We start from the raw sequence: 20,548 nt of genomic DNA, 5'->3' as shown, positions 1-20,548 counted from the left end.
TGTTTTCCTTGGCTTATAAAATAAAAAGGGGGAAATGTAGGAGCCAAGGGTTAGAACAAGACCTACAGAATTTGTTGGAAGCAGCTGGCCTCAGGATGGCGGCAGTAAACTGTGGAGATTGTTATGTAGAGCAGTCTGGGAGGAAGAGAATGTTTACCCAAAATGGTTATGTTAAGTATGAAGAACACTGTAAGGTAAGAACTTTGCTCCCTCAGGAAATGCATGCATGCCTATTAACATCCCGTGGTATATAACCAGGATCTGGTTCAGAATAAAATTGTCTGAAGTCTGTCTGAAGTAAACTCAAGTTTCAGACCCCCTGAGCCCCTTTGTGTCTTTCTTTCTTTCTTTCATTCTTCCTTTCTTTTTTTTCTCATCATTCCTTAATATTCTTCGAGCTCCGTTTCAATAGGAAGCAACAAGGAAACATTTTGGAGAATGAGAGATTCAGAGAGAGCAAAGCAGAACAACATAGCCACGAGAAGCAGAGTCCACCAGCCAGCGACTTTTGGAGATGAAGAAGGAAAATGCCTCCCGGGGAGCTTCACAAAAAGGAAGCCAGGAGAAGAAGCTAGCAGATGACACCGTGTTCTCCACGTGTCCTTCCGGATGAGAGAGAAACTCTGTGTTCGCCAAGTGCCCTTCCACTTGAGAGAGAAACCATGAACTTCATCAGCCTTCTTGAACCAAGGTGTCTTTTCCTGGATGCCTTAGATTGGACATTTCTATAGACTTGTTTTAATTGGGACATTTTCTCAGCCTTAGAATGGTAAACTAGGAACTCATTAAATTCCCCTTATTAAAAGCCATTCTGTTTCCGGTATATTGCATTCTGGCAGCTAGCAAACTAGAACAAATAGCATTAAAAAATGAAATAAAACACAAAAATATGCAAGTCCATTATAGGGAAATTTACAAATTTCACAGGGACAGTTATTAGACCTAAATAAAAGAGACACTATACCCTGCCAATGAACTGGTAGAAGCAATTTCCTGAGGATGTCAATTTCCCTCACATTGACTTATACATCCAAAGCATCCAAAGTTTCAGCGTTTTGACTAAGAATTTGATATACTGATTTTAAAGCTTAGATGGGAACGAATGTGAGTGCTGATATACAAAACACTTAAGCAAGAACTTAGGCAAAGATGACTTACTCTACAGCAGTTACCAAGACTCAGCTCGCTGGGCTCTTAACATGGTCGAACTACACTTCCCAGCATGCTCGCGCTCGCGGACTCCATTTCCCAGAAAGCGCAGCGGCCGCAGCGCTCAGCTCCTGCCCCGCCCCTCCTGGCCCGACTCCGGGCGCCAGGCATTTACCTCTGGGGTGAACTGCACTTCCCAGCATGCTCGCGCTCGCGGACTCCATTTCCCAGAAGGCGCAGCGGCCGCAGCGCTCAGCCCCTGCCCCGCCCGTCCTGGCCCGGTTCCGGGCGCCAGGCGTTTGCCTGCAGGGCTGGCGGCTCCGGGGCCGCGGTCGGCCCAGGGGTCAGCTCCGGGACGAGACCCGACCTCCCGGGAACCGCCACAGGCCCGGGGGCGAGGTGAGCGGCGGAGAGGGCGGCGGGATGCGGGAGGGAGGACCCGCTCCCCCCTGGAGGAGTCGGCGTCGCGCCCCGGAGCCAGGCCTGCGGCCGGGGCCTCGGCCGCTGGGGGGTTCGGAGGGGCCTCGGGGGTCGCCTGGTCTCGGGGGTCGCCTCCCTCCGGCCAGCCCCCTCGGCCCCAGGCCGCGCCGCCCGCCCGCGTCCTGCAGGCCTCCCCAGGGCGCTCCACCTGCCCGGGCCCCCCGGGCTGAACGGCGCGTGGGAAAGTGCCTTTCCTCCCCGCCGTCCCTGCAGCCCGGGTGGCGCGCGCCCGGGCTCGTGTTCGGGGCGGTGGGCGCTCGGGCCCCGCCGGGGCAGAGCCAGGCCTGCAGCGCAGGACTCGGGTGCGGGGCCTCCCCCCAGGCTGCCGCGCCCGCCGGGGGTGGGAAAGCCGCCGCGCGCCTCCTCTGAGGGTGTCTCCTCCCGGGTTTGGGAGTTAGCTTTTGGGGGGCTGAGGTGGAGAGCTGTTGGCGCGTGGCCCCCAGCGAGGCCGTCAGAGCGATGCTCCGGAGCCCGCCCGCCGGAGCCGGAGCCTCCTCGCCCGCCGCCCACACCCCGCCCCTGGTTGGGCCGTGATGCCGCCCGCGCGGTGGGGACCGCAGGGCCCACGGCGCCTGGCTCCTGCAAGCCCGGCTGGGTCTCCGCTGCCCGTCGACTGCCTTTTTCCGGAAGGTCAGTGAGCCAGGGAAGGCGTCCGGCCCTGCTCTCTCGTCCTGCTGCCCCCAGCTGTTTCTGACCGCCCTTTCGGAGGGCTCATGGGGTCATCCTCAGTCGGACTCAGGGCAGCTGCTCCTGAAGGATGGAAAGCCAAAGGGGCTTCCTGTTAGCCACCACCACCCCCCCCCCTTTTCCCCTTCAGATCCATCTTCCCGAGACTCTGCTCAAGGGAAGAACCCAGAAAGAGGACATGGCTACTGAGCAGGGGGAAGCAAGGTCTCAGGTGAGTTAGTGCATGGAGGTTTTGTACTCAAGCTTGAATAACCTGCTAGCGGACACACAGATACTGCCATGCGTTGTATACCCTAACTTCCATTAGTGTTATTTAGGTGTTTTCTTTTTTAACGTTGCGGTTATAATCACCATGATAAACATCTTTGTACGACCTACGTTTTCGTGTACTATTCAACATAACAAAAATATAATGTTCTGGTTTGCTAGAGGCTGGAGTGCGATATACTAGAAATGGATTGGGTTTTAAAAAGGGGAATTTGTTAATTTGCATCTAAAGCCATGAAAAATGTCCCAATTAAAGCCAGTCTATAAAAATATCCAAATTAAGGCACCAACAAGAGGTTACCTTCACTCAGGAAAGGCTGATGAAGTTCAGGCTTTCTCTCTCAACTGGAAAAGCACATGACGAACCTGGTCAAGTCTGTAGCTTTTTGTCCGGGCGTCTTGTTTCATGAAGCTCCCCAGAGGGCATTTTCCTTCTCTCTCTTCCTCGCTTTCCCTGGCTCCAGCTCTCTGTCTTGCTCTTGCTCTTGCTTTCTCCAAAATGTTTCCTCTTTTAAAGGATTCCAGTAAAGTAATCAAGACCCACTTGGAGCAGGCCGAGTCACATCTCCCTCTAATCAAGTTAATACCCACAATTGGGTGTGTCACGTCTCCGTGGAGATATGCATACAGTGCTGAATAGGAATTAAAAGAAGCGGCTGGCTCCACAAGTGGATCAGGATTAAAACATGGCTTTTCTAGGGTATATAATCCTTTCAAACAGGCACATACAGTAATTGGCGGGTTAAAGAATGTACACATTTGTAAGGCTAAATTAACACTCCCACTAATGGTCTTAACACTTTTATGGTGGTTAACAGGTTCATACTTTACTCTTCTCAATATATATTTTCTGGTATTCATTAAGTAATTGACTTGAAACCTTCAAAAACTTGAATAATATCAGAAGTTTCTCATGGGTAGCCTGCCTGCCTCTCCCCACTGCCACCTTGTCACTCTCTGTGATGGCTGATCCTGGGTGAGGTTGAATGTCTTGTCCTTACAGATATCCATAACCTTCAAGGATGTGGCTGTGCTCTTTACTCGGGATGAGTGGGCAAAACTGGATCCTACTCAGAGAAACTTGTATGAGAACGTGATGCTGGAAAACTATAAGAACCTTATCTCAGTGGGTAAGAAAAATGTTTCATAGGCTCATAGATGAGAAATTAGGGTATCTCAGTACCTCCTACCCTGAAGAAAAAACATGGGCCATCCAGTATTTTTGTTGTTTGTTTTTTGCTTTAGAATTGTCCGATTCAGATTTCTATAATTAAATATTAAGGTGTGTAATTGCCCTGTGTATGGGAGTAAGGAAAGTTGATACTGATAATTATCCTATTTCTGCTACATAATTGTATATTAAAAATTCCCTCATGGTTCAGGCATTATTTTCCATGATTGTTCTGTGGTTGGTTTCTTCATCTCTCAGCAGACTTACCACTTGCTTTTCCCATATCTCCTAGCTAGCCAGATGAATGTTACCTCATCCATCTTTGAAAGGGCGTTAGATAAGAGTTTTCTCATTTTAAACAAGCTACTTGTACAAAATGCTTTCTGTAGATACCTGTTTACAAATCTTAATTCAGTCTGTGCACCTAATATAGTCCTTCCTCTATGGGAAGCTAACGGTACACTTAATCATGGGTGTATGTTTATTCTATTTCTCTGACATACAATTATTTAATTGATTAAAACATAGTCAAGTTCTGACACATCCCCTTGCATATTGTGGGGGCACTGTCTTGAGCCCCTCACAGAAGCTCAGCTTTTACTGTCCTCTAAACTTTCCTCTCAAATCTGAGATACCTTCTTTATCAAAATAAAACCAAATCTCTCTCTCTCTTTTTTTTTTTTTATCAGCAGGACTCCCATTTGCCAAACCAAAAATCATCTCCCTGTTGCAGCAAGGAGAAGAGCCCTGGAAGGTACAGAAAGAAAGTCCTGGAGGTAAGTAGAGGGACTGAGGTGCCTGGGAATCACTGCAGACAACCATTTAATTAATAACAGGAGGATGTACTTTAGATGCTTGAGAAACTTTCTTCAGAGTTCTCAGTCCTCAAGAGTAGGCAAAGGAGAAAGAAACTAAGGCTCCCAGATATGAGTGACCTCTTATTTCTTATAATCATTTCACAAATTAACCTCACAGATTTCTTTTCCTAGCCTTTCCTGTTGTTTCAAAGAGGGGCAACATTGTCATATATTCATTCAATAAACATGGCATATTTGAGGAATTCTAAATAATTCATTCTGGCTGAAGCTCAGGGTATGTGAATGGGAAAAGAAAGAGGTTCAGAAGGAATGAAATTAGAGAAGGTTATGTAGGGATGACAGTACAAACTGCTTTAGTGTTATTGTAAGACATTTGAACTCTATGGGTGACTAAGAATAATTTATAAATTTTAAGCAGAAGAATCATATGGTCCTTGATGTTTCCAAAATATGGTCTGAATCAGAAAGAATTTAAGCGCTCTTCTATGAAGGAATAGCTAAAGAAGCTGTAGTATATTCTTACTCTAGCATGCATTAACACAGTTAAAAGACAGAACATAATGATTTGGACAGAGCCCCGTAGCACGTTAAGAGAAAAAGGTTATGATCTAATACAATGTATGTTTAAGGAAACTTATGTGTTTGCATATATGAATAATATGCATGCAGGTACAGAGAAAAAAGTTAGTAGGATACACCTTAATTGGTAATAGTTAAATTTAGAAGGAGAGCTTGAGTGGGGATGTTAAAAGGTGAGTATTTTAAATTTTTGCAAAGAATATATTCATGAAGTCCTTATGTAATTTGAATTATTAAGACAAATCACTTTAGAGCATTGTAGAGTATAGATTTTAAAGTGAGGCAAAACTTGAGGTGGGAAACCTTACAGACATTATTGCAGTAATCTAGCGAAGAAGTTGTTACCTGGATGAAATGGAAAAACTTAGGAGGAGTACAGGTTTGTTAATGTATGAGACATTTTTGTTGTGGGATGACCATTTAGATACTCAGTGATATAATAAGGTAGAGATAGTTGGTGTACAATTGTATAACATACATAGGGTTGGAATTCTAAAGGAGGTCAGGGGATCATCTGTACAAAGTTGGCATTTGAAGCCTTGAGCTGACCAGGTGAGAGAAGAGAGCAGAGGACAGAATCCTAGGAAACATCAGCATTTACCAGCTGGATTAAGAAAGGAATCTGTTTCTGAGGCTGAGAAGAAGTAGAGAAGAGAAATGGGAAAGGTGGCTATCATGGAAGCTGAGGAATGAGAGCTGTTTAAAAAGGGAGGGTCAGACTCAGGAGTTAAAAGGATTGAGATCCAGACCCTTACACTCCCCTTTTCTGTCCCTTTAAACACAATGAGTGGGTTCTCTGCTGGGCAACGCAACATTGGGCAGAAAGAGATCTGTTCCAGCCCTCAGGGAGCTTGCGGTCCAGTTGGGAAAACAGGTGTTAATAAACAAAGCCCACAAGGGTGTAAATTTATAAATTCTTGCAAATACCACTAAGGAAAAATACAGTTTTATGAGAGTGTATAACAGGAATGGACATTGCCAGCAAAGGCTTCCTGAGGAATTTCTGGGGTATCTGAGGTTGTGTACAGCTGTTTCCAGGCATAGGAAATGCCATGGGTGCAGGTCCTTAGAAAGGAAGCCAGCGCATCAAGAACAGGAGAGAGGGGAGCAGAGATCAGATCACACAGAGCCATGGGCCCTTTCACATCATTTGACCTGTAATTGAGAACCATATGAAGCAACTGAGGAGTTTTAGAGCCTAGCCATGTGCCCAGGTTTCCAGTCTGAAAAGATCACACTGCAGCATTCTGGGAACTGTAGTGGAATAAAACCAGGAGAACTTGTCAGCCCGGGCTGTTGTCAAATTCAGGCAAGTCAGAGATGGGCCCTGGTGACTTGGGCCCAGCAGAGGATTTGTAGAGCAGGCTGTTTGCATCCTGAAATCCCTCATACCAGAGAAGAGCTTTCTTCCTACTATAAATTGATTTTACATATATGAGCCATTGTTGTATATCTGTTTAACATTCATCTGGGAGAAGTACACTAATATTGTGGAAACTATTACAAGCCATCACAGAGTAAACAGAATGTAGGCAGCAGGGACCCCTTTGGGAGTTAGAAAGGCTATCAGTCCAGCTCTTAAATATTGACTGAGTCTGGTGTGAAAGATCAGAGGAAGAGAAGAAAAAATTGCTTTCTTTCTCCTTGCCTTGGAAGCGTCCGATCCATGAGTGAGTCTCCATTTCCGAGTAAAGTGAATATTAATTGGATTAGACTGAGTAGAAAGCATAAGTGGAATCCAGAGTGTCCAGAGAGACTCTGGGGCCTCTTGATGAGGGCTGTCCCTGAAGGAAAGCCATGAGTAGATGTCCGAAGGAAGTGAAGGACATCTGAACTGACCTTAGGTGCATTTCTCCTGATGGGATGAACCTCTTTTCTTCAAAGATGAAAGTCAGACTGGCACCCCGAGAGGGCCAGTGCAGTCATATGGGTGCATTTCAGGAGATCACTGCATCCCTAGCAAATTCTGCCTCCTGTTTGGACTCAAGTGTCCCAAGAACAGCGTCTATGCCCAAGGGGCAGCACTTCACTGGGTGGCATGATTGAAGGAACTGAATGGAAGTACTTCAGATTAGTAGACCAAAACCAAAAACCTACCCTTTGAACAGCCAGTAGCTGAAAACCATATGGTCCCAGGAGTATGAAAAGCTTATGTTCCCTAGAAACTTTAGTTGCTTTAAATCATATATTTTTTTTAAAAATTCTCTCTAAATGTCCCTGGGCTCTTTCCGTTTCCCCTGTCTTTTATCCTCTCACAAAAGACCCCAGTAAAGAGGATTGAGAACCACCTTGAATTGGGTGGCTCACATCTCAAAACAACCTAATCAAAAAGGTCTCGCCCACAATAGGTCTGAACCCACAAGAATGGATTAAAAGAGCATGGCCTTTTCTGGAGGCATAACAGCTTCAAACCACATGTGCTTTTTGGCAACAGGGAAAATTAAGTTGTTTTATTTACCCTTACACTAACTAATTGATGATTCCTTAAAATCCTAAACGCTGAACTTGGACATATTTTAGTGATGGCCATTACAGACAATGGAATTTAATTAAGAGAATTTAGTGACTAATAGGTTTGGAATGCAGGGGAGAGAAGATTCCAAAATAAGAATTTATGGTAGTGTTACCTTAAAATTTATGGTGTCATTCAGAACTGAGGAAAAGAGAAAAAAGGTTTGAAAAAGTGTGTGCTGGGTTCAGATTTGGACAGACTAAATTTGAAATTTAAGAAAGATATTCAAATGGAATTTTTTAGCAGGCAGTTGGAAATACCTCTATAAATATTTGGAAAAGAGTGGATCCATTCTTGTAGGAAGGGTGGGGGTAAATGAAATCACCTAGGAAGAGAAGAAAGCTGAAGAAAATATCAGACTATCAGAAAAGTGAAAGGAGGAGAATACAGACCTAATGACAGGAACTAGTCAAGGTTGTGGCCATGCACAGATGACTGTTGGTTTTCATTTGTTTGGCCTTTATCCCCCGGCAGAGAAGTTATTAGTAAGATCTTTCTAATCTCTAAACTTCTGACCTAGTTCATGAGGTAGCTCAGGTCCAGGCTTGACTCAGAGAAGGACCCACAGTTGGTCTGCACATCAGGAGACAGATTTGTAGACCTGTAGAAAACTGAGCAGTGAGTTGGGATGAGTAGAGTTGTCAAGAGTTCTCCAGAGAAAGAGAACCAGCAGGATGTGTGTGTGTAGGAGAGAAATTTAAGTTTTTTATAAGGAATTGGCTGACATGATTGTGGGGGACTGGCAATCCACATTCCATAGGGTGGGTGTTTTTGGTTTGTTAAAGCTACTGGATATACCAGAAAGGGAATGACTTTTAAAAACGGAATTTATTATGTTGCAAGTTTACAGTTCTAAGCCTATAAAAATGTCCAAATAAAGACATCCATAGAAAGTTGACTCAAGAAAGGCTGGTGTCTGTTATAGGGAAAGGCACATGGCTGGCATCTGCCAGTACTTTTTCCCACTTACTTGCTTCCAGCTTCTGATTTCAGTGGTTTCCCCTCTAAGCATCTGTAGGCCTTTACTTATCTCCTCTAGAACTCAGTTCTGGGTTCTGGCTTGCTTAGGATTTCATGGGAAGGCACATGGTGACTTCTGCTGAGCTCTAAATCTCCAAATGCCCATGTCTAGACATCTCTGTCAACTCAGAAGCAACTATTCTCCAAACATCTGCATCTGAGCTCTCCGAAATATTTCCTTTTTTAAAGGACTCCAGTAAACTAATCAAGACCCACCTTGAATGGGTGAGGTCACAGCTCCATCTAATCAAAAGGTCACTCCCACAATTGGGTGTGTCACATCCTCATGGGAGCAATCCAGAGTTTCCACTCCATTGTATTGAATTAGGATTAAAGAAACATGGCTGCCTCCACAAACTACGATCAGGAAAAAGAATATGGCTTTTCTGGGGAACATAACAGCTTCAAACTGGAACAGTGGGCCACAGTCTGGAAATTGTAGTAAAAGCAATTTTAAAGTCTTGAGTCCAAATTCTTAGAGAAGGCTGGCAGGCAGGCAGGCAATTCTGTAAGAATTGCCGTTGAAGTCTTGAGGCAGAAATTCTAACCTCTGAACTGTCCATTTTCCTGTTAAGACCTACAACTGATTGGATGAGACCCACCCACATTATGGAAGGTAATCTTTCTTGAAGTTCAACTGGTTGCAGATGCTAATCCTATCTACAGCATACCTCCACAGTAACAACTAGGCCAGCATTTGACCAAACAACTAAACACAATATCCTAGCCAGTTGGCATTTGTTGCTTTTTCTCTTTTAACTCAGGTCTTTTTTGTTTTTGTTTTTGTTTTTTTTGGCAGTTTTGGCTCGCGGTCTGGTTTCACATAGAAATCTCATTGTTGTAAAGCTATTTCCTGTGATTTTGGGAATTACCACCCACCATTGTCTTCCATTACCCAGAAATCTTTGATATTCACTCTTTAAACAAAGTTTGTCATGCAATAAGTATTTAATTTTCCACTTGGTATTCTATTTTTTTTAAGATTGTGTCCACTATATAATGATTATGTGCATTTTCAGAAACCAGTATTTTTTCATTGCAGTTCTTTTACTAGATATGGTCTATAAGAGCAGAAAAGATTAACTCACTCCTCTTGCAAGGAAAGACAAAAAGTAGAAGATTTAATTTTTAGTGTTGTCATGAAAAAGTTTAAAAATACATAAAATTAGAAGCATAGTATAATGAATCCCCATGTAGCCATCACCCAATTTCAGCAACCCTCAATTTGTCAGTTTTATTTCGTCTCTACCAGTGGTTCTCAACCAGGGGTGATTTTGTTCCCCAGTGATAATTTTTCAGTGTCTTAAAAGATTTCTGTTTGTCACAACATTGAAGGATGCATGGGGGTATGCTCCAGCATCTTGTGGGCAGATGCCAAATATGCTGTGAAACATACTACAATGCACAAGGCATGCACCCACAACAAAGAATCATGCAGCCCAATGCCATCTGAGGCTTTGAAACTCTGAACTATACCCTGAGCTATACCCTGCCTTCATGCACTGACATTTCTACGATGTTAAATTGTTCTATCCAAGAACAGGACATATCTTCCATTTGTTCTTGTCTCCTTTTATGTCCTCTAAGGATGTTTTACAATCTCGTATGTTTTTCATATTTCTTATAAATTTATTCCTAAGTATTTAATCTTGTTTTTACATCATTTACTCTAATTTTTTATCATTAGTGCAAACGAAGGCTATTGATTTTAGTATAATATCCTCTAGTTCACTGAATTAATTTTATCATTGATTCTCTGGGTTTTCAGATTTTGTATCACATCATTTCAAGTGGACATAGTTTCTATTGGTTTGTTAACGCTGCCAGAATGTAATATATTAGAAATGAGATGGTTTTTAAAAAGGGAATTTATTATGTTACAAATTTGCAGTTTTAAAGTCAGAAAAATGTCCAATAAAGGCATCCAGGAAAATGGATTGTCTCAAAAAAGGCTGATGTCATCCACAACACCTCTGTCAACTGCAAAGGCATGTGGCTAGCATCCGGTGGTCCTTTGCTCCTGGGCTCCATTGCTTTCAGCCTGTTTCCTCTGGGGGTTCCTCACTTGACTTCTCTGGGGCTGGGTTTCATCTCTTGGTTTTCCTTGTCTCTCTCCAGCTTTTGGCTTGCTTAACATCTCTTGGGAAGGCACATAGCAATGTCTCCTGGGCTCTGCTTTTCTAAACATTTGGGTCTCCTGTTGGGTCTGTCAGCTCTGTCACTTCTGAGATTTCTTCAGAATGTTTCCACTTGTAATAACTTCTATAAACTAATCAAGACCCACCTTAAATGAATGCAGTCAAATCTTCATCTAATCAAAAAGCTACACCCCCACTTGGCGTGCCACATCTCCATGGAATTAATCTAATCAGAAGGTCACACCCACAACTGGATGTGTCACATCTCCATGGAAACAATCCAGTCAAATTTTCCCACCATAAACAATAGGTGTGGCCCACAAAATTGGATCAGGTTTGAAACATGGATTTTCTAAGGTGCATAATAGTTTCGAGCTGGCACATAGTTTTACTTCTTTACCCATCCTTGTGCCTTTAAAGAATTGTCTTGTTTAATTGGCTTGACTAATATCAATATCTGTAGTACATCATGAATGTTAATTAAGATACTGACCTTAGGACTAATGTGTATATAATTTAGCATGTTGAGGAAGTGTTCTTTAATTCCTTTTTTTTTTTTTTTAATTTTTAGTGTTTTTGTTATGAGTGGTGCTCAGTTTTGTTAAAGGCTTTCTCAACATCTCTAGGTATACTCATAAGATTTTTTTTTCTCTTATGTTTGAAAGCCTTAGGTATCTACATTATAATACACTGTAGTAAGTGCTATAATAAGGGGAATAGATTATTAGAGGTTGGGGTTAGAGAGACATTAACATTTTAACTGAATCTGAAGACTACAGAAGAGAGTGACATGCCAAAAAAGGGGGAAGGTGTACAAGATTAGAAATAACTGCATAATTTAGATATCTTGGAGATGATTTAGGAATCCTTCATATGCCATGGATACCAGACTGTCTTTCCCCGTTCATACTTCACCTCTAATCCCTCTCTCTGTTTTCCAGATCACTGTCCCCTTCCTTACAAGATAGTTCTATTCTTTTGTTCACTTTTTATACTTTAGCCCTTATCTGTTTTTTTAATACAGCTTTACTTTTCTGTTTTCCCCTCTTGCCAATATATTTCCACCAGATAGCAGGCCCTTACTTAAATATCATTAATATTTTTTCCTTATACATGTTTAGTCTCAGCCAGTTGCATGACTTCCTTGCAATTTCTTTCTCTCTTATTTTTTTATTTGGCTTTGTTTTTTTTCAGGATGGAAGAACAATCTGCAAACCACAAAGTCAACTCAAACTCAAGACACATCATTTCAAGGACTAATGAGGAAAATACTCAAAATAGATGAACCTGCAGGCTTCAAATCAGATAAGCCCTGTATATATGAAGACAGGTTAAAAAAGCAGCAGGACAAAAATGAAGGTTTCCAAATAATTTCAGTCACCCATAAGAAAGTCCTTACCATGGAAAGAAGCCATCACAATCTTGAATTTGGCCAAAACTGTACCCTGAAATCAGTCCTTGTTAGGCAACAAAGGGTTTCTAGAGAAAAAACACCCTTAAAATGTGAAATACAAAGAAATAGCCTCAAGGAGAATTCAAATTTACTTAACCACACAAAAATCGAAACAACAGAGAAACGCTATAAATGTAATATATGTGAGAAAGCCTTCATTCATAATTCATCCCTTCGTAAACATCAGAAAAACCATACTGGAGAGAAGTTATTTAAATGTAAAGAATGTTTGAAAGCCTTCAGCCAAAGCTCAGCTCTTGTTCAACATCAAAGAACTCATACTGGAGAGAAACCTTACATATGTAAAGAATGTGGGAAAGCTTTCAGCCATAGTGCATCCCTTTGTAAACATATAAGAATTCATACTGTGGAGAAATCCTATAGATGTAAAGAATGTGGCAAATCCTTCAGTCGAAGGTCAGACCTTTTTATACATCAAAAGATTCATGCTCAAGAAAATTCCTATAGATATAAACCTGGTAGGAAGCCATCTAGTTGTACATCCCTTCCTGGATGTCAGAGAATTCATCTTAGAAAGAAGTCCTATTTATGTAATGAATGTGGCAACACCTTTAAGTCTAGCTCATCCCTTCGTTATCATCAAAGAATTCACACTGGAGAGAAACCTTTTAAATGTAGTGAATGTGGGAGAGCCTTCAGTCAGAGTGCATCTCTTATGCAACATGAAAGAATTCATACTGGAGAAAAGCCCTATAGATGTAATGAATGTAGAAAAGGTTTCACTTCTATTTCACAACTTAATAGGCATCGAATAATACATACTGGTGAGAAATTGTATAATTGTAATGAATGTGGTAAAGCCTTAAGTTCCCACTCAACTCTTATTATTCATGAGAGAATTCATACTGGAGAGAAACCATGTAAATGTAAAGTGTGTGGAAAAGCCTTCAGACAAAGTTCAGCTCTTATTCAACATCAAAGAATGCATACTGGAGAAAGACCCTATAAATGCAGTGAGTGTGGGAAAACATTCAGGTGTAATTCATCCCTTAGTAATCATCAGAGAATTCATACTGGAGAGAAACCATATCAATGCCTGGAATGTGGGATATCTTTTGGCCAAAGTGCAGCTCTTATTCAGCATCAAAGAATTCATACAGGAGAGAAACCCTTTAAATGTAATACTTGTGCGAAAACTTTTAGACAAAGCTCATCACTTATTGCACATCAAAGAATTCATACAGGAGAGAAACCCTATGAATGTAATGCATGTGGGAAACTCTTCAGCCAGAGATCATCCCTTACTAATCATTATAAGATTCATATTGAAGAAGACCACTTGAAAGTAGATTAGCATGTGAAAGCCTTAAACCAAAGCTTATCAGAGAATATGTGCTTGAAAATAATTTAATGTAACAAATATGGTACAACCTTTTCTAATTTAGTCCCCATCAGATATTAAATTCCAAGGATAAATCTAGACTGTGTAGTAAATAAAGGGAAATTTTTCATACCTGTCACTTTTTTAAGTATCCTGAGATAGATAATTCACAATTAAAACATTAACTTTGGCCATCTGTAAAATACAGGGAGGAGCTTTTCTCTCTGCATTTCTTTACGTTATATATTAGATGCCATGTTTGATCATGATAAAATCTGGGTGCAGGTGGATTCTCATTAGAAAAAAACTGTAAACTAGTAGCATATTTATTACATTTAACATTTTGATAGCAAATAAAAGTTGATCTTATATAGGCATTTTTAGAGCAAAGGACCAAATAAAAGATTTAAAACAAACTAAACTACCTCTTAACTTCTGAAATTTGCCTTTTTCTGACTTGTCAAACTTTGTGCATGGTTTTCATTAAAACAAAAAAGAGAAAGAAACTATTCTCTTGCTCCTTTGTTCTAGTTATTGCCAGGCTACATCTAACAGAGTCCTAAATTTTCTGCACAATTCCTAATTTTGTTCTCAGATTTTTCTTTATTGCTCTGATGTCATATATTGTTGTGAAACCATACTTGGTATACTTAGGTAGTTTAAGTACAAAGAGTACATTGTTTAGACATTTGCTTTGAAGTTAAAACTGTGTATCTGTCTATATCTGGAAAAGAGATCCTAGGAAAACAATTATCACCTACAGCAAAATTTTGAAGAGAACATCCAGAATTTCCCACTCAGAGTTTTCTAGTGTTGAGAAAATTCAGAGTAAATAAAAGAAGGAAATAATTCTAATTTGGAAATGATTCGCTTAATAAATATTTAACCCAGGCTTTAGGCCAGATACTAGACTAGGCACTAGAAATTGTATAGTAGAAACAGGTCATATCTTCAAGAAGTCGTTCATTGGAGGGGGGCGTGGCAAGGGACAGAGTTGAAGGAAATAAATGAGTAGGCAAATAATGTTACTGTTGTAAAAGTGCCTTTTACTGTCTAGTAGGTGTTATGGCGATACTGTGTTACACAACACAAATGTAAAGATTTGCACAGGCACAGCATGGGTTCTAATGAAGGGAGCCTACAGGGCCAAGAAAACATACTACCAACAGTGATGCCCAAGCAAAATTTAGGGGAGAAATAGGAGTTCTCCAAAGACTGAGATGAGTGTTCCAAATAGAGGGAACTGCATATGTAAAGGTACATGTAGATGACTGTGGCATGTTGAAAATATAGTGTAAGAAGTAATGAGCTGGAGAATGACATGCTGAACCTTGAGAAAAGGCAGAGATCAGATACAACACCCAAGGGGTTGGAATTTTATTCAGAAAATTATGGAACCACTTAAATGGAAAGTGTTCTGAAGATGTGTAGAGGATGGATTTAGGAGGTAGGGGGTAGCTGAACATACTGAAGCCTAGAAGATGGGCTGTTAGGGTAATACAAATGATAGATGAATAAGGGTTTAACCTCAAGTAGGAACAGTAGAGATAGAATAGCAGACAAATATTAACATGGTAAAATATCACGGTGTTCATCAAATAATTGGAAGGGAGGGGTGAGTGAATGAGAAGAAAGCTAGAGTGACTCCCAGTTTTCTGCGTTAAGATGCATCAAAATAGGCAACACAGGGAGTGAACAAGTTTGAAATTAGATATGGTACATTGGTCATATAAAAAGGAAATGTGAGTTGGAGAAAATAGAATTTGGAATAATTAAAATATGGTTAGTAGTCATAGTAAATAAAATCAGCCAGGAGCGTATATACATTAGAATAAGAAAAGAATCATGGACAAAACTCAGGAAAAATCAATATGTAATGAGTTGGTGGGGGTTAAGTAACTGAACTAAGCTGAAAAGAACTGGCCACATAGATAGAAGAGCCAGAAGAATGATGTCACTGACCCCAAAGGAGAAACAAATCTCATACAGTCAACAGTGTCAGGTCAAGTTAATAGGAAAATAATAAGTTGGAATTGGTAACTAGAAAGTCATTGGAGACCTTGGCAAGAGAGGTTTCAGAAAAGTAGGATGAACAGAAGACAGATTATCCCAGGTGAGATGACTGTAGGAAGATGAGAAGTAGGCTATTGTTGACTATGTTTCAAGAAGTTTAAAGAAGGAAAAGAAAGGGCTGTGTTTAGAAGGAAGAAAATGATTCAGGGTTTCTGTTTTAAGGATTAAGGTAATAATGTCCACATATGTTGAGGGCAAATTGTTAAGATTATTAGGTGAAAGCAGTTTTCTGAGGGCTTATGAGGGAAATAAGAGTCTACACAGATGGAATGTAGGAAAATGCAGGTAGTTGCAAATGCAAGTATCATGTGATTTGCACATGATGAAGAAATTTCTGCCACTGATTTCTCCAACGTAGGAAAAATATCTCATTTTTTAAGATGTTAAGAATAGCGATTTCTGGATCTTTGAGTGCTTAAAAACTTAAATTAATGATTTACATTCTGTGCTTCAGAGATTCTTGACTCAATCTGAGTTTTCTGATCAAAACAGTTGCACTTACCCATTTTAAGTGTTTGGCCTCTTACTTTTTTTTTTTTTTTTAACAATTGCTGGCACAATATAGTTAGAAAACTATTCAGAGAGCGATAACTATAAACATCAAGGAACCCTCAGGAGCAGTTGTCTTCACTATGTTAGTTAGCAATCTGCTGTAATATGATATACCAGAAATGGGACGACATTTATAAAGGGGAATTTAATAAGTTAAAAGTTCACAATTCTAAGGAAGTGAAAGTATCCAAATTAAGTTTCCAACAAGAGGTTACCCTCACTCAAGAAAGGCAGATGGGTCAGGGACATCTCTGTCAGCTGCGCAGTCAAGTAGCTGGCATCTGCTGGTCCCTTGCTCCTGGGCCCCATTGCTATCAGTCTCTGGTCCTGTGGGGTTTCCTCACTTTACTTCTCCAAGACTGGCTTTCATCTCTTGGCTTCCCTTGGCTCTCTCCAGGTTATGGCTTAACATCTCATGGCAATGTCTGTTGGGCTCCAAGCATCTCCAAACATCTGTGTCTCTGTTCTCCTCATGTTTGCATGTGTATCGGCTCTGCTGTGAAGTTTTTGTTGGCTCTGAGGCTTCTGTCATTTCTGTCAGCTCTGAAGTTTCTCTCCAAAATGTTTCCTGTTTTAAAGGATTCCAGTAAACTAATCAAGACCCACCTGGAATGGGCGGAGTCACATCTCCATCTAATCAAAGGTCACACCCACAATTGGTGTTTCCCATCTCCAAAGAGATAATCCAAAGTTTCCAACCTACAGTATTGAATCAGGATTAAAAGAAACGGCTGCTCCCACAAGATTGGATCAGGATTTAAACACGGCTTTTCTGGGGTACATAATACTTTCAAACCTGCACACTCTTGAATGCTGGAACTTTGCTCTTTAGGTGGTGAATTTTGCATTTGTACTGGCCCTTTTCCCCATTCCTCTCAAAACGTTCATTTTTTAAGACTTCAATTCCTTCTCCATCATCGGTTTCATTCTTACTAGCTTCAGCCACAGAATAAAGCTGTCCAACCTAAGACTCCTGAACAGAGCATGTCAAAAACACATGGAATTCCTTAATCAGTACCGTCTTCCTGCAACCTTCTATGCTGGTTTGAAACTGTTATGTATCCCCAGAAAAACGATATTCTGATCCAATTTTGTGGGCGCAGACCAATTGTGAGATCTATGAGGTTGTTTCCATGGAAATGTGACCCAACCACTTGTGGGTGGGAACTTTTGCTTAGCTTGTTTCCATGGGAATATGACTATTCAAGGAGGCTCCTAATCCACTTACCTGAGTCCTTTAAGAGGGAGACATTTTGAAGAGAGCAGACAGATGCTTGAAGAGCCAACATAGAGAGTTGCTCAATGAAACCATGTGACATATATTTGGAGATGCTAAGCTAAGAGATGAAATCCAGTGTTTGCCCCAGAGAAGCTAAGTGAGGACCCAAAGATGTTTCAGAGGAAGCCACTGTAATCAGAAGTTGAAAGCAATGAACCAGGAGCAAGGACCGGTAGATGCCAGCCACGTGCCTTCCAAGCTGACAAAGATGTTCCAGATGCTAGTGGCCTTTCTTCAAAGGTATCTGTCCCTGGATGCCTTAATTTGGATGTTTCCATGGCTTTAGAACTGTAAATTTGTAACCTAATAAATCCTCTTTGTAAAAGACAATCTGTTTCTGGTATATATTGCATTCTGGCAGCTTTAGCAAACCGAAACAACCCCCACAACTGCCGCTGCTACTACCACTGCCACCACCACTACCTGTACAAAGTTTTTTTAATAATGGTTTTTTGTTTTGTTTTGTTTGTTTTTTTGCAGGGACAGGCAACTGGAATTAAGCCCGGGTCTTTGGCATGGCAGATGAGTACTCTGCCTGCTGAGCCATCATGGCCCATCTTGTACATAGTATTTTAAATTTCACTTTCCAAATGTTTGATACTAGTATAGAGAAATATAATTGATTTTTGTATATTAACCTTGTATATTGCCAAATATACTTTATTTCTAATAGCTTGTTTATAGTCTTTGTATTTCTCTATACACAATCATGTTAGGTATGAGTGATGACTGTTTTATTTCATTTTTCCAACGTTAATACCTCTTACTTCTTTTTCTGCCTTATAGCATTATATAGCACTGGCCAGTAAAATGTTTAATAGAAGTGATAGCATTCAATATTTCACCATTTAATATGATTTCTTAATTGTAATTGTCTGTAGAGACCTGTTATGAGAATAAAGACATTCCCTTGTTTTCCTAGTGTGCTGTGACTTTTCTTTTTTATCATAAATGGTAATAGTGGTCTGTCAACGCATTTTCTACCTTGATTGAAAGGATTATATTGTTTTCTCTTCATTCTTTAAGATAGAGAATTACATTGACAGAGTTTTTATGTTATTCCTGAAATAAATTCTGCTTGGTCATGAAATATCATCATATATTTATATATGTGTGTGTATATATACAGACACATACATGCATATGTACATGTATGCATGCATGCTTAGACATATATATATATATATATGTACTTGGTTCTGTGTGTTAATATTTAAGATTTTTATTCCTGTGTTCATGAAAACATTGGACTGTAATTTTCCTTTCTTGAAATATTCTTACAAGTTCTAGCCCCAGGTTATGCTGCTATAGCATGAGGTGGGAAATATTTCCTCTTTCTCTATAGTTTGGGAGAGTTTGTATAAGATTAGATTTCTTCCTTAATAAATAGAAGCTTGTTGAAGTAACCAAGATTGTTGTCTCTGAACACAGAGCAGAAAGAATTTTTATCAGCTATTTCTGAGTGGTGGCTGGAATAAGAATACCTGGAAAGGAAGGGGAAGGCAACCAGGAGCAAAGTGAGAGTGAATGCACCATCAGTAGGAACAAGTAGAGGGACTGGTCTTCACATAAGATAAAAGAAACATAATATTAGATGTAAAGGCTAGAGTCAGGCTATCAGAAATTTCAATGGTAACAGAGACTATAGGAGTTTAGACATGATCCTAGTGATATTGAATCACTGTATATTTCTGAGAAACAAAATGGCCTATTTAGAGAACATGTTTTAAGAAGAATTATGGGCAGAGAGTTCAAAGATGATTTGAGGGCTTCAAGTATGAGAATATTTTTCTCTTTGTTCAGACTTACTAGAGATTGTCAATTTTATTGATATTACACAACAGTCCATTTTAGAAAGTTTTTATGGCTTCAAAAAGAAATTTAGTACATTTAGCTTTTACTCACTGATCTATCTAAGTTTTCTCTCTATAAATTTCCCCATTCTAGACTTCTATATGAGTGGAATTATATTTTGTGGTCTTTTGTGACTGGCTTGTTTCACTTGGCTTAATGTTTCCAAGTTTCCTCCATATTCCATTTATGTATCTACCACATTTTATTTATCCATTCATCAGGCGATCAATATTTGGAATGTTTCCTCCTTTTAGCTATTATGAAAAATACTTCTATATATTTTCATGTACATTTTTTTGTTTTAATGCCTCTTGATTTTTTCAGGTACATATTTAATAATAATTTCTGGGTCATATGATAACTATACGTTTAGCCATTTGAGAATGTCCAAATATTTTTCCAAATTACCTCTACCATTTTACATCCCCATCTATCCTATGTGAGGGTTCTGATTTCTCCACCTCCTCATCAATATTTATTATCTGATGTTTTGATTCTAGCCATTCTAGTGAGTATGAAGTGGTATCTTGTGATTTTTATTTGAATTTTGCTAATGATGAATGATGTCAATCATCTTCTCTCATGGGTTTATTGGCCATTTTTATTTATCTTCCATGGATAAATGCCTTATTCAGATCTTTTGTCCACTTTTCCAATTTAGTTATTTGTCTTTCTATTATTAAATTGTATGGTTTCTCTGTAGTGGTTGAGTTGATTAGCAATTATTTTCTCCCACTCTGTGGTTTGTCTTTTCAACTTGATAGTGTTCTTTGAAAAGGCACATTTTTTGTTGTTGTTTTTATGAAACCCAATTTATCTGTTTTTATTTTGTTAAAGACATTTTTTCCTGTCATATCTAAGAAATTGTTTGCAAATATGAGGTCATGAAGATTCACCCATATATTTTCTTCTAAAAGTGTTCTTTGACTCATTGGTTGTTCAAGAATGTGTTGTTCAATTTCCACAGTTATGAGTTTTCCTTCACTTATTGATTTCTAGCTTCATTCTATTTTGATCAGTGAAGATTCTATGTATTATTTCAATTTTTTAATCTATTAAGACTTTTTAAAAGCATTAGAAATGCTCTTTTGAAGCTTATTTATGTAGGGAGAAACTTAGCCTACCTATAGGTATGCCTAAGAGTTACTTCTGGAGGACCCCTGTTGTTGCTCAG

The 20,548-nt window shown here is 39.9% G+C and overlaps 1 protein-coding gene and 1 long non-coding RNA gene across 3 annotated transcripts in view; both read left to right on the top strand.

The window, feature by feature from the left end:
- Window positions 1-20,548, top strand: part of LOC143664857 (uncharacterized) — a 172,828-nt gene that overhangs the window by 5,644 nt on the left and 146,636 nt on the right. The gene's annotated exons all lie outside the window — the stretch shown is intronic.
- On the top strand, window positions 1,420-14,123 carry LOC143664845 (zinc finger protein 354B-like). Of its 2 annotated transcripts, none has more exons than XM_077138260.1 (5): window positions 1,420-1,548; window positions 2,447-2,527; window positions 3,587-3,713; window positions 4,447-4,530; window positions 12,016-14,123. In XM_077138260.1, the coding sequence occupies exons 2-5, from the start codon at window positions 2,495-2,497 to the stop codon at window positions 13,587-13,589; spliced, it is 1,818 nt and encodes a 605-aa protein (XP_076994375.1). In that variant the 5' UTR covers window positions 1,420-1,548; window positions 2,447-2,494; the 3' UTR covers window positions 13,590-14,123. The 2 variants fall into 2 exon arrangements, with proteins under 2 accessions (XP_076994375.1, XP_076994374.1); XM_077138259.1 differs by having other exon boundaries at window positions 4,444-4,530.

This window comes from Tamandua tetradactyla, chromosome 20 (assembly GCF_023851605.1).
Source record: "Tamandua tetradactyla isolate mTamTet1 chromosome 20, mTamTet1.pri, whole genome shotgun sequence".
In the NCBI taxonomy this organism is placed as follows: domain Eukaryota; kingdom Metazoa; phylum Chordata; class Mammalia; order Pilosa; family Myrmecophagidae; genus Tamandua; species Tamandua tetradactyla.
Note: the sequence above shows the minus strand (reverse complement) of the source record. Positions and strands in the feature narration are given on the sequence as shown.